This window comes from Acanthaster planci, linkage group LG16 (assembly GCF_054643075.1).
Source record: "Acanthaster planci isolate LZ-2023a linkage group LG16, COTS_SCS, whole genome shotgun sequence".
Taxonomy (NCBI): Eukaryota; Metazoa; Echinodermata; class Asteroidea; order Valvatida; family Acanthasteridae; genus Acanthaster; species Acanthaster planci.
The window spans coordinates 12,975,228-12,988,959 of record NC_141792.1 but is presented as its reverse complement, the minus strand read 5'-3'; the positions used below and the strand labels follow the sequence as shown (position 1 = coordinate 12,988,959).

Below are 13,732 nucleotides of genomic sequence, written 5' to 3'. Positions count from 1 at the left end.
GTAAAGGGCAAGTTCATAAATCCCTCATGTAAGTGTATACGTGTGATAACAAGTACGTGACAGTCATGAGCCGGCTGTAAAAGAGGGACGCTGCTCCGTGGGGTCTGTGCGATTCGGGCAAATCGACATTTCGTTACGTTCACTCGAGAAGTGCCACTTCTGGAGCTGAGTACACCTTCCCCTCCGGATCAGAAGATACGACTTACGTTAGACAACAGAAGCAGGAAAGTACTGTGTTTTATTGTGTTGACACAGGGTACCAAGAGTACCAAGGAACTGCTTGGGTAAGGAAGCTTGTACAGAAGCACAATCTCGTCAACATTTCATGTGCAGGCAGCATGTCGATTTGTAAGAAAAACTAGACTCCGAGACAGTCACACAAGTTTTGCTTATTGTAAAGGCCAGAAGAATACTTTTCAGTGCTAACTGACTATGTTGAAAGAAGTGCCCTCAATTGCGTCCAGAATTTAGAAAAGGGGAATAAAAGCTAGTGATTGTCCACCGTGGTCAGTGTTTTAACTGTGACCATAGACACATTGAGTGCCCTCTCCAGAAAAGGAGCCCCTCCCCCCGCATAATGTAGTTTGGTATCACTTAATAAAACTTTAACTCCCAATTTCAAGAAGTGGGTGGCTATTTTCTACTACTAGACTAGACTTAATGCTTCATATGGCAAACATATCCAGTCAATAATGAAAAATAATTTATGTTTTTGGAAAAGCAGAGACCATCAGGATTGTAACCTGCCGAAGTTACCCCGGTTGACAGTACCCCAGTTACGCCACTGTGGTCATATAGGCTTGAACCAATGGGTGACATCGAATTTTAAAAATTTAAATAGAATTGTAAAAAAATAACTGATAAATTCATCACTCAATCAACGACGAAAGTCTTCTTAGAAATCACCTTTTCCATTTATTGTTTATTGGTAACGGCTTCTGCCTTTGTGCATTAAGCTCATGCAACTTTAATTTTGTGAAGGTGCGGTCATGAGTGCGAAGAGGGGAACAAGTAATTCTTCAGTTACGTTGCCAATGGCGATTTTACTCAATAAATGCAATGTCGGGGGTCCTGACTGTCGTCTGTCAGATAATTTGGTCGCTAAATGTCACATCAAGGGGCCTTGCAAACCGTTTCGCCATTTGAACCTGTTTTGTTGCGGGACTATGGATTTTGCTAAATGCCGTTCAAAGTACTACATCTTTATCTGATTGCAAATTGAAGTAATATGGAAGGGCCTAAATAATTGGGCAAGAGGACGCTCTTTCCATGCTCTCTCCGTGAAGAAGGGGTAAGTTGTAATGTGCACTACGTGTACTGTGCATACACCCCTGAAAAAAAAAATCGTCGACCGAACCCCTCCCCCAATGTTTTAATGCGTGGGCAACAATATAATTATTTTTGGTCTTATCAAACAATCGTGTTCGTTTGTGAAAACGGAAAATCTGAGCTAATTCATTTTTCAGGCCTATCTCTCGTGTTTTTTCCATTAAGGTACAGGAGCTTCCACGCTTTGTTGATTACAGTGTTGTCTGTACTTTTGTACCCTGTAAACGAGGGCTATTTTTGGTAGAGGGAGTGGACCTTATCATACATCATGTCAATCGAAGTTCAAGAGGGATACAAATTGACATTTTTTTGGTGGTCATGGGTTGATTCCCGCAAATAATGTATAAATTGTGAAATAATTTTGATATTATTTACGCATTCAGGGGGTTAACGTATAGCTTGGTTGCATGATTGTATAAATGCAGAAGATAGTAGCAGAGATAGAGGTAAGTATCGGATGAAGCAGAGATAGAGGTAAGTATCGAATGAAGCAGAGATAGAGGTAAGTATCGAATGAAGCAGAGATAGAGGTAAGTATCGGATGAAGCAGAGATAGAGGTAAGTATCGGATGAAGCAGAAATAGAGGTAAGCATCGGATGAAGCAGAGATAGAGGTAAGTATCGGATGAAGCAGAGATAGAGGTAAGTATCGGATGAAGCAGAGATAGAGGTAAGTATCGGATGAAGCAGAAATAGAGGTAAGCATCGGATGAAGCAGAGATAGAGGTAAGTATCGAATGAAGCAGAGATAGAGGTAAGTATCGGATGAAGCAGAGATAGAGGTAAGTATCGGATGAAGCAGAAATAGAGGTAAGTATCGGATGAAGCAGAGATAGAGGTAAGCATGGGATGAAGTAGAGATAGAGGTAAGTATCGGATGAAGCAGAGATAGAGGTAAGTATCGGATGAAGCAGAAATAGAGGTAAGCATCGGATGAAGCAGAGATAGAGGTAAGTATCGGATGAAGCAGAGATAGAGGTAAGTATCGGATGAAGCAGAAATAGAGGTAAGCATCGGATGAAGCAGAGATAGAGGTAAGTATCGGATGAAGCAGAGATAGAGGTAAGTATCGGATGAAGCAGAGATAGAGGTAAGTATCGGATGAAGCAGAAATAGAGGTAAGCATCGGATGAAGCAGAGATAGAGGTAAGTATCGAATGAAGCAGAGATAGAGGTAAGTATCGAATGAAGCAGAAATAGAGGTAAGTATCGGATGAAGCAGAAATAGAGGTAAGTATCGGATGAAGCAGAAATAGAGGTAAGCATCGGATGAAGCAGAGATAGAGGTAAGTATCGGATGAAGCAGAGATAGAGGTAAGTATCGTATGAAGCAGGGATAGAGGTAAGCATCGGATGAAGCAGAAATAGAGGTAAGTATCGGATGAAGCAGAGATAGAGGTAAGTATCGGATGAAGCAGAAATAGAGGTAAGCATCGGATGAAGCAGAGATAGAGGTAAGTATCGGATGAAGCAGGGATAGAGGTAAGCATCGGATGAAGCAGAAATAGAGGTAAGTATCGGATGAAGCAGAGAAAGAGGTAAGTATCGGATGAAGCAGAAATAGAAGTAAGCATCGGAAGAAGCAGAGATAGAGGTAAGTATCGGATGAAGCAGAGATAGAGGTAAGTATCGAATGAAGCAGAAATAGAGGTAAGCATCGGATGAAGCAGAGATAGAGGTAAGTATCGGATGAAGCAGAGATAGAGGTAAGTATCGGATGAAGCGGAGACAGAGGTAAGTATCGGATGAAGCAGAGATAGAGGTAAGCATCGGAGGAAGCTTTGAGTGCTGAAATAGGTTCACTGGTAAGGAACAGAAACGCAAAAGGAACGGGGACAACAGATGCCTATTTGTTTAAAAATACATCGAAATTGCCCTCCTTTCCCACATCTTGAATGATTTGTCAGTTTCTCGCTGATAAATACTTTCCTCCCAACCACCCGCCATCCCTGAATAAAATGTCTCAGTGGCTACGTCCATGCGTATCTTCACTCAAACACTGACACGATGACATCAAGCCCCGTAGCATAACCCCGTAGCAGGTTTGCATACTAGATTACAAATTTTCGTCGATATTTACCCTGAAGATCTACATTTCCGTACACCTAAATTATGTGTTTTTTAATGGTATACCAACAGCAGAAAGACTCTGTTTTCGGACTCAGTGTATTCCCATTGAAGTGAAAATGAGATTGTTGTACTGTTTTTTGGTTAATCCAGCTCCCAGCAGACTGGTACTATCAGACCTAGGCCTATTATCGATACTAAGCGGCTTGGTTATGGCAAAGTGCTCTCATCTAACAGAATGTCATGGCAGGGGATTAGTGATCGTCTCAGCTTCCTTCGTCATTCATCTCCTCATCACTGCTATTACGCGATGCACCGGGGTACTCTTTTCGTCCTTCCAAAACGAGTTCCTGAGCACCGCAGCGCAGACAGGCGCCATCTCCAGCATCATGTCTGCATCTTCGTTTTTCGGTAGTGAGTAATTGCACTGATTCTGTGCTTGATCTGTGTAGTGTAGCTCCTCGCGTGGAGTACTCAGGCCAGCTACTCACCTGAGTCAGTAGTCTTGAATCTGGAGAAACACGACGCCTGTACATTGTAGGGGGCACAGTATAGTTAATGCACTTGTGCTCTGATTAAGTAATTCGAGTCAAGCTTTTGGCCGGAATGAAAAGTAATAAAAATGAAATTTCCCTATGAGTAATGCGACTGACTAATTGCAGGTACCCTTGGTGGTGTGTTGGAGAATCGCTTCGGGTGTCGCATCACAGCGTTTATCGGTGGTTTGCTCAACATCGCGGGAATGTTGGGTTGCGCTCTAACTAGAAACATCTATCAGATGTACGTGACGGGCGCTCTGGCAGGTAAAAAAAAAAGCCAAATCAGTGGACCTCGGTGTAAAAACTTGAATCAAAGTCATTTTAACAAAACCAACCCTGACATTATTTTTGGCAGTTACAGTCCCAATTGAATTTTGAATTAGTGGGTGGTCATTATTGTAATGTACAAGTGCGTGTATTTCACGGTCTTCAGGCAAATTTCATTGGTAGTAAGTTAAGCGAATATTGCTAAGTTTTTATATACTACTTTCCCATGCTGTAGGACTTGGTAACGGGATATCTTATGTATCTGCTGTGGTTATAGTCGCTCAGTATTTCAAGAAGTATTATTCCATAGCGGCGTCGTTCATGACTACAGGAGACAGTGTAGGAATTATGATGTTTGGTCCATTGATGCATCTCTTACTGAGTACGTACGGTTGGCGAGGAACGTTGGTGGTAACTTGCGCCATCACGGCCAACATCTGCGTTGCAGGGGCAGTCTGCCGTCCCAATAGGCAATCAAGTTTGTACCGGGGTCGTAACTTCAGAGATGGGTATCGTTCCACGAATGAGTCTAGCAATGGTGATGAGGAGCAAGATTTGACGGTTCAAGCCAACGAAACACGAAGGGATTCCTCAGAGAGAAGGGCTGATACATGGAATTCATTCCGCTTTGCCGGTATTATGTCCAGAATAGCAGAGATGCTTCGGCTGAACATACTTTGGCAAAGTTATCGTTTTTCCATGTTTTGCTTCACACAATGTGCCTACATCATCTCTCTTGGATGTTACCTCATTTATTTGGTGCCTCGCGCAACGACGTCCGGTGTTCCTGACGAAAAGGCTGCCCTTCTCTTAAGCGTGATTGGAATTGGTGGGTTAGTGGGCCGCCCTTTCTGTGGAGTTATCAACCGCAAGGTACCTTCGGTTATTATTTATGATGCGTCCATCCTTACTGGAGGCTGTGCCGTCTTGATGGCCCAGTTTGGCACATACGGACACTTCGTGGCCTCAGCCGCTGTGTTTGGACTGGCAGTAGGTTTTCAACGTACCATATCACCTGTTCTGATCCGTGAATATGTCGGCACAGATAATTTGGGATCAGCGGTGGGATTGTACAGCGGGTTTGGAGGTGTTGCTGACTTAATTGGCCCAATTTTAGCAGGTTGGTCGCCACAGTCTCTTAGAATACTTTTAACGTTACATGTACATGTATATTGAAGTGCCTATCTTGAAACGATCGAACATAGAATCAGAGCTTGAGTGATGATGTGAAAACGCTTAATTGTGATGTGAAATTTGACCACTTGCCACGAGTCAAAGCTATTTTTCCGGTTTGTTATATATACATTTATTTTTATCTATCAGACACCGCCTGTTGCCAAAACCATACCTGGCACATAGTTCCATAGTTCCAATTCCAAGTGCACTTATGGTTCTTGTATGCATGACGTACCATAAATAGAAACAGTTTAAACTGAATGGAGGTTGTGGTTTGGCAAATGCCAATACGGGCGATTCACAATAGTGCACCACCAAGAGTTTGCAACTCGTTGACCAATCACAATGCGCAAAATCTGTCGACCCTCTCAAAACGCGCATTGGGTCGACAGATGGGTCATCGCGTTGCAAACTCTTGCAGGTGCATGATTTTGAATCGCCCGTATTCTAAATTTTCGTCGAAACTTATTGACAGGTCTTTGTTTTTTTTTTTTCATCCAGGCGCCCTCTACGATGCCATCGAAAGCTATTCTGTTTTGTTCTACTTTTTCGCGGGGATTTTCTTCACTGGATTTGTTGGCATGCTTTTCACACCCCTCCTCAAGAGAATTGAGCCCGGTGTCAGGACAAAGGGGAACGCAACAAATATCTAGAAGGGCACCACAGCAATCACAGGAACCGTGCATGTCATCAAGACGCTAACGAACTGTAAGAATTAAGTTTACACGCTTTATACAGTGCGCAGTTTTACGTTTGGGTAATGGAGGATGGACTTCTTCTTCTTTCGAGAATGTTTCTGTGGAACAATGTACATGTACGTCAACTTTTGTAATCTTTTTTCTCTTGCTCATTGCATATTTACAGAAGAATATCTAGGACATGACTACAAAAAGTTTGACCCACTCTTTTGCTGGGGCGGATTACTGTTCCGTCCGGGTGAATACGGGCGATTCACAACTGTTCGCCTCCAAACGTTTGCAACGCGATGGCCAATCACAAAGTACGAAATCTGTCGACCCTTTCCAAACGGGTGGAGAGATTTCGCGCGTTGTGATTGGCCAACGCTTTGTAAACTCTTGGAGCCGTACTACATGTATTGGGAATCGCCCGTATTAGGATGGCAAAAAGATTTTTTTTTTAAATTTATGTCCAACATACGCCTCCGTACATATTTAATAAGATGTATCATTATTTGATTTTAAAATAAGTTATCTTTTTGGTAAATATTTGTCTAAAAGATTACACGTACAGAATATTGAATGTTTTGAAAGATAACGTTAACTTTCAAAAGCCCTTTGACGGTGACGAAATACAATCAAAATATCAGGATGTCCTTTTTGTTTCCATTTTATGAAAGATAGGTCATTCTTTACACCTAACAGCACAAACAAGAAAGACAAGTACGCGCATACAGCGAGTAGCTTAAATATTCAAATACTAACATCAAAACAAAATTCTCTGACAATACATGTATTAGGCAGAAACGTATATAGTGATTGTGCGGAGATTACTGTGGTGTGTAATATTTCTTTCATCAAATGCCTTTTACCAACATTCATTTTAACCTGTTTATTTTCTGATCCTTAGAATTCTACGTAAAGAGAATTGAAAGGCTTTCGGGACGAATTGAAAAATTCCCCTCAGATGACGAGCGATTACGATCAGCTAGGAACTTATGATAAACTAGAGGCAAAATAATCGGAACGACACAAAGTTTACTAGTTATGTTAACCTGTGCAACAGGAATACTTTTCTAAGAAATGCTTGAATCCATCAAAGTCAAAGGGATGAAAGGCATGGGGTTGATCTTTCTCCTCATCTTTCAAAACCGTTCAACTTTTGGTTGTGAAGAACAAATTACTCTTACACTGATCAAAAGATATTCATCCCGCTTGAAAAAATGAAGTATTTCCATAAATACATGTATTTGTTACAAAAAATCCCTGCAGATAGGTCCGTTTCAATTTGAATTTTTCCGGCGAAAGAAGTCATATTTTTCGGTTGCAAACATCCATGATGCCTACAGGACTTCCAAAGAACACCTTCAGTGTCATTACTTTGTGACTTCCTGGAGCCAATTTTCAGGGTGTCTGTAAGGTTTCCAGTGCAAAACTCATGAGGGTTCTCCTCTGGGGGAAAAAGTCACTTCCGTGTTTTTGATTTCACCCGGAAACTCCAAAGAATTCTCAGCTTCACTGGAAAATTCAATGCCTTGTTCTTGATTCCATCTGAACTTCCACAATGGAATCCCTTGCTGACGTGCCAATCATTAACAACAGTTCTTCATAAAAATTTGTCCAAAGTAGGCAGCTTGGGTAGCGATTTGCTCACACTTGGCCTCTTTGCAGCAGACTGTAGTCGTTTCTTCACCAGTTTGTTGACGCCGGATGGCTTAATGAATGATCCCTTTGAGCAGCAAGTTAAGGGTAACATCCATTACTTCTGGAATAAAGACTCTGGCTCATTGTCTGAAGCGCTGAGCTCGAGATCATGCACTTAGGCAGGACACTTGTGGCATGACTTTTCCCCAACTGAAGGGAAAATAAGTGAGTATGAGGGCAGGAATGGGTTTGTGATCAAAATTGCAGCATTCTCTGTCAGACATAACTGTTCTGGTATTTAGGGGCAGATCCATGACCTTTGAGGGTCAAAGTGCCAAGAATTCAGTAGTAAAGTAACACTAGAATCAATAAAAATTCAGCCACGTGGGCGGTTGGGGGGAACACAGCCAGCCCCCCTCTCCTCCTCTAAATCTATCATTGATATCAGTACTTCAAGAACAAAATACTCTGGTCACGTCTAACAAATGTCCCGGTCAATTAGGGTAAGGGTAAATGCAAAAAGGATACATGGCCACCAAGTCCATTGTAGCCATTGCGTAGATTACTCCCTGTGTCTTGCAAAGGTCGTCGATTGCCAAAGAGACCTGAGTTGGCCATAGCTGATACCACCCTGCTATCAGACTCCTCTGAGCTCTGGCTCTTGAACTGTCAAGTTTAATAAACGACAAATAAAACCTGGAGATTAACGTTTGCTGTAAGGTGAATGGGCGTGGCTTTTTCTCTTTTATCACTCACTCTCCAGGTCAATCATTCATCAATACAAACTAAGCAAAAGAGAGAGGAAAGGGTCAAATTAACTCCAGAAACTCTTACTGTTTTCTCGACTTAAGAATTCAACCCAATCCAGCTTACTGATGGACTAAATGGGTACTTTTTCCACAACGCATTCCTGGGTGCTACATGAGGCTTTGAAATTAGCAAGCCAAGAAGTTAAGCCTATGCACACACTCAATTGAAAAGTAACCAATAAGACATTTCAGACATGAGCAAAGTGGACATTTAGCAGAGTTGCTTTAGGTTTGTTCATGGAGATTTTGGGAGTTGGGGAACTGATTGATAAGATTGCCAATATGTGCCCCGAGCTGGACCAATAGAGGGCGCAATTTTCCTAGCAATGGAGGCTCCTTTGGTCAGAACTGTACTTTACTGGTTCACAAATGACTATGAAATGCACGCATAATGGTCGTGTAGCTACTAACAAAATGAACACTCCTGACCAACATGGCTCTTTTCATCCAATGAGGGGGTGCTTCTGCTTAAGGCGGATTGCTCCATATCCATATTGCTCCCTCTATACCTTCTTATTTTTGTGAGCCAGTGATGTCGTCTTCACGTAGGGTAGATCAAACTCGCGGCACTCTTTTTTAGCCAGTACGCTGGGGCTGGGTTCGCTGGCAAAGCTCGGTGTGCTTGGGTTGCCTGGAATTGGTGGGATGCTGTCATCAAGGTTAATATCCTTGCCATTCTCTGGTGTGCTGAGTTTGGGCGTCTTGAACTGGCACGGGGCGGGGCTAGGGGGGGAGGGTACAAGAAAATGATTTTCCCAGTGAAGCGCACCAGACCAAACCACAGTTGAATGAAAACTTAGAAGGGGATTCCTAGATGAATGTCACTGTTACAAACTAACTAAATCCAGCAAGCTGAAACTAGGCTGTGTCTGAATCTTATGGCAAGGGCTAGGTCTAGGACGTGGCTGGTTGCAAACACATAGATACATTCTTACAATAGACATAGCCATAGCTCTGGTAGCCCTTTTCAAACATGACTTCCAATCCATTACTAAGGCAGGTGCCATGCTTGCATGTAGGTCAATGCTCAATGCCTGTTTGTAGACAAACAGAAGGTGTGTATCTCACTATCACATGCTGTTTAGAAGCAACCTGTGTTCCAGTGCAGTGGTACCTGGTACATGCATATTTAAAAATGCTTGTATTTGAAGAGGGCCAGATTCGTGCAAGACCACTGTTTTGAGATGTCTCCTTGAAAGGTTCTCACCTCTCCATGATGAGCCTGGTGAGGGCGCTCTTGCTGGCTCCACCGGGAGAATCCACTGATGGCTGCAAGTTGGCCAGTCTGTTCTTTAGCGTCTGCTTCTCCTTCACGGCACACTGCAGATCCTCTTCTACACCCCTCAGCGCGCTGTGGGCATGTTCCAACTCTTGGCTCGTCTTCATGAGCTGCAGAAAAATAACCAATTTTGGGGGTGCTTTGCTTTGTTTACTTTGACTTCAAACAAACTTGGAGCTCAACTCACAAGAGGCAGCATGTGGCAAGTTATCTCCTCAATAGAGTTTTAGAAAAATATATTAAACTGCTCAAGCTGGACCTATGGTGGAGCTTTCGTCCATTTAGAACCTACGTTCTTTGTGCACACTGATAACTTCCTCTTCATTTCGTCTAGTTCCTCCTTCAACTGACTCCTTTTCAATTTGTTGTTTTCAAACTCCCTGCAAGACAGCAAACAAAAATCAATGGTGGGTAAGCACCTCGCTGATGTTAGATATTAGGTAATATTGATATATATTGAAAATATCAGATTTGGGGGAAATATCCAAAATATTGATATAAAAAACCGATATATCGGCATCGGCCAAAACACCATATCGGCGGTGCCTAATGGTGGGATTAGAGGCCTATTCCTCGGGGCACAAATCTCAAACATCTCCCTCCGTGTCAACCATGAAGTGCTAAAGAATGGGCTTCGTACCTCTTGAGCGTTACACAGTATGTTGCCAGCTCCTTGGCTGCCCTGGGTCCATCTCCGTACTCGCTGATTAGGGATTCAGTTGCCTCGGCATTGTCGGTAAGAACACGCTGAAGTCTGTGATAGGAATATCAAGAAGAGTACAAATTATGGCCTGGGGAAAATCGTCAATAGATCTAAAGATGTGAGGAACTCTGTGAAATGTGAGAGACACTTCTTGGAGAGAGTCTTGACAACAAAGGATCAGATCAGTCAAAAACCGGCAAAGACTAGAACCAAGAGTGGAACTCCCCATTCTAAAGCTAAGAAATGTTAAACCAAAACATGGAGCTTTGGTTTGGCGAGATAAATTCAGAACTTTTCAACATCTCTGTTTGGCACTCAAATTCTTGTCAAATCTAGCACAATCAGATGATAAACAAAGCCCCCCTGAATAGGGCTTAAGACAGTATAAAGGCACAAAAGCTTGGTTTATTTCTACAAGTCTCAAACCTTTCAAGAAGCTGAAGTTTTTCTCGGAGCCTCTTGCTTTCCTTCTTCGCCTGCTTTGCCTCATCTATCTGGTAGGAGAGAAGCGACAACTGCTTCTGTATTGTCAAAATTCAAAGAGATAAAACTCTTGTTAATCTTTACAAGAAAAAAACCAGGGGCTGACCTCTGCATTGCAACAGACTGGAATATACAACGACCTTGTTGTGTTAAAAATGACAATTTTGCTACAATCAGCCTCAGTATCTTTGGAATACTGGAAAACAGTGCAAATGAGTTTAAGTTTTAACAGGAAACATACAGTGGATATTCAACTCAACTTGTTCCTTTAAAATGCAAAGATAACAACAGATATCATGCTGCTATCATGTGGTGCATCTTACAATTTGCTCCAAGTGGAATCAGCTGACCTGGGTTTTGCATCCTTCAGTGCACTCCGTATTTGATCCAACTTAGCTAAGCAAGTCATAAGATCGCCAGAGCTACATCTGAGCAAAAAAGGCCTTCCAAAGAATCTTCTGTGACGCATATCACAACCTCACTTTTTTCACTGACACTAACAACACCAAAGTCCATTTCAGTAGGATGCCAATTCAGTGATACATTGAAACAAGAGCTCAGTTTACTGTCTAGTGTAAAGTAAAATGAAAGTACTTACCAAAAAAGGCTTAAAGATTCATTTTGTAGGATCTAGTCACATAAGAAGAAACTAACATGTCTGGCTGATCGGACAAGACATTACAATGACTGACTTCCTTACCTTCAGAGCGTCTGATGTAGTCTGTTCAGCTTGAAGATTGTGTAAGAGGTCTTTGACTTTCTTGTTCAGTCCTCGAATGGTACTGGAGTGACGTTCATTTTCCTCAGTGAGAGCCTGCTTTGTGGAATCACGTTTCTTCAGTTCAGCCTGTAAGGAACTCAGTTCATTCTACGAAGGAAAAGAAAAATCTACTGCTTCATCAAATTATGTGTTGGGCAAAGTATGAATTGAAAACCAGACAGAAGTACAAAGTGTCTGCCGCATGTTTCTTTTCTCAACAGCTGTGGAAAATTGAAGTCAAGATAGATACATATATTATGTAATCAGGGTAGGAACTTTACAAAGGCATCCCCTGATGCCTTGATGCCCACTGGAATGTTCCTAATATTCAAATGCTCTTTGTGAAAGAGAAATTGCTTGCCCCCTTCAACAATGAAATTCCTGCCCTGGTGTAGTTTTGTGAACTTGGACGACCCCACTGATTAAACTGACCTTTAGCTTGCTGGGGTCAACATCACTACTGTCGGATCCAGCCTCAAAAAACAGCCGTATGAGTGTCCTTCCTGAAGCCGTGTGTCGACACTGAGGGCATGTTTTAGAGCTGGATAACCATTTCTGTATACTTCAAAATGAGATAATCAAAGGAACTGTCACAAGGCACAACTTTAACACTAAAATCCACCTGAGCCTGGTGGCATGAATTCAACAATAAAGACCCACTCAAGGCCGAATGCCGTCTGTAGGCATGTGAGACATACTGCGTCAGAAGAACTCATGGAAGTAGTCATGATAGTGTGCTATACGCTATTGAGATGTCATGAAAAATCGAACCAATATGTTGATGGAATTGCAAAAAAACAGGCACTAGCCTACTAATGATCTCGATATCATGCCTAACAGAACTGTTGGAAATATTTTGGAGATTCGTGGGAGCATTTCAGCACCTCAGCCTAGCAACCATTATCTTAAGCTGATGTGGCTTTCACTTAAGTTACATTGCTGTTTGACAAACGTCTTTGACTCAACTTACCATTCCTCGTGGAAAGTGTGACCACAAGGACAAGCTGACACCACCACTCCCCCTTCGAAATGATCATGGCAAATAATACAACAAGCGTTTATCATCTTTGCCAATCATTCAGATGGGAGCCAATTCCGTGGCTCTTCTTCAATCAAGAGTCGAAAGGCTGATTAACAGACATCCAGATCTGGAAATGAAGCAGTTTTCAAAAGAGTTCCAACATGAAAAATTTTATTTTCATAATCTAGGCCTATGCCTTGCATGATTGGTTGTAAAAAAAATAATAACTACACAATAGTCAATAGACCTATTCTAGTAATAAGTACTAGTAAGTATTATTCTCTGTAGAAACACCTTTTCACGAGGTAAACTAATTTGGGAGGAAAATTTACTCAAACAATCATGAAACTTCGAAGTTTGTGAATATCTTCGTCCCAAATCAATAATGCAACACTCTGTCAGAAGAGGATGGCTTGAATTGGAGTATGAAATAAAATGGAAACAGATTAACGTTTTGAAGGTACACTTCTCCCGTAGGGTTGTGCGCAAAATGCATTGCTTGTATGTCATCCAAACCCACAATGCATTGCGAACGTCGAAAGGGTTTATTTTCTGATATCAGAAAACACAACTCATCACTCATAATTCATTACGAAAGTTCATTAAGAAATGAACCGGATGTACTGACAAAAAGAATTGTAGGCCCACTTACATGACTTACATGTACATACATATATGTAGGCCCATGGTAGGCCTAATGATGTACGGCATTCGTGACGCAATCAAATATGACGGTGACTTCAAATATGGCGCCGGTTGGACCGCCAGATGTTCCTCTGGCAACAGAGGGCGCTGTGAACGATAGCGCAGTAACAGGGATTTTGGGAGCCTTTGGAAAAATGTAGTCACCTAAATATTCACCCAAAATCAAATAAATATAGTGTTGAAGGTAGAAGTGTACTTTTATCCTTTTTAAAGGGTATACATGTATGTATATGTACCATCGGCCTAGGCCTACAACAAAGTGTTCCGCTGGCC

At 42.0% G+C, this 13,732-nt stretch overlaps 2 protein-coding genes across 7 annotated transcripts; one reads left to right on the top strand and one right to left on the bottom strand.

The window, feature by feature from the left end:
* On the top strand, positions 1 to 6,351 carry LOC110979099 (monocarboxylate transporter 12-like). Of its 2 annotated transcripts, XM_022234634.2 has the most exons (5): positions 1 to 284; positions 3,550 to 3,810; positions 4,059 to 4,199; positions 4,438 to 5,322; positions 5,880 to 6,351. In XM_022234634.2, exons 2-5 carry the CDS (start codon positions 3,609 to 3,611, stop codon positions 6,029 to 6,031), a joined length of 1,380 nt encoding a protein of 459 aa, XP_022090326.2. In that variant the 5' UTR covers positions 1 to 284; positions 3,550 to 3,608; the 3' UTR covers positions 6,032 to 6,351. The 2 variants fall into 2 exon arrangements, with proteins under 2 accessions (XP_022090326.2, XP_022090325.2); XM_022234633.2 differs by lacking the exon at positions 1 to 284 and having other exon boundaries at positions 2,904 to 3,810.
* A 961-nt stretch (positions 6,352 to 7,312) lies between these two features.
* Positions 7,313 to 13,516, bottom strand: traip (TRAF interacting protein). 5 transcript variants are annotated; one of them, XM_022234812.2, is made up of 11 exons: positions 13,407 to 13,516; positions 12,704 to 12,881; positions 12,166 to 12,295; positions 11,674 to 11,841; positions 10,917 to 11,011; positions 10,428 to 10,541; positions 10,080 to 10,167; positions 9,716 to 9,897; positions 9,018 to 9,231; positions 8,228 to 8,365; positions 7,313 to 7,784 (listed from the first exon to the last, which is right to left on the bottom strand). In XM_022234812.2, exons 2-11 carry the CDS (start codon positions 12,796 to 12,798, stop codon positions 7,662 to 7,664), a joined length of 1,347 nt encoding a protein of 448 aa, XP_022090504.2. In that variant the 5' UTR covers positions 12,799 to 12,881; positions 13,407 to 13,516; the 3' UTR covers positions 7,313 to 7,661. The 5 variants fall into 5 exon arrangements, with proteins under 5 accessions (XP_022090504.2, XP_022090505.2, XP_087003605.1 ...); XM_022234813.2 differs by having other exon boundaries at positions 13,416 to 13,510; XM_087147479.1 differs by having other exon boundaries at positions 13,426 to 13,495.
* Positions 13,517 to 13,732: the final 216 nt, after the last annotated feature.

Excerpts from the sequence above, each read along its gene's own strand:
- LOC110979099 (XM_022234633.2), top strand. The coding sequence starts at position 3,516 with ATGAGATTGTTGTACTGTTTTTTGGTTAATCCAGCTCCCAGCAGACTG. Across the intron at positions 3,811-4,058 it reads TGCATCTTCGTTTTTCGGTA|GTACCCTTGGTGGTGTGTTG; the intron begins GTGAGTAATTGC and ends GACTAATTGCAG. Across the intron at positions 4,200-4,437 it reads CGTGACGGGCGCTCTGGCAG|GACTTGGTAACGGGATATCT; the intron begins GTAAAAAAAAAA and ends CCCATGCTGTAG.
- traip (XM_022234812.2), bottom strand. The coding sequence starts at position 12,798 with ATGATAAACGCTTGTTGTATTATTTGCCATGATCATTTCGAAGGGGGA. Across the intron at positions 12,296-12,703 it reads CACACTTTCCACGAGGAATG|TATACAGAAATGGTTATCCA; the intron begins GTAAGTTGAGTC and ends CTCATTTTGAAG. Across the intron at positions 11,012-11,673 it reads CTACATCAGACGCTCTGAAG|AAGCAGTTGTCGCTTCTCTC; the intron begins GTAAGGAAGTCA and ends TTGACAATACAG.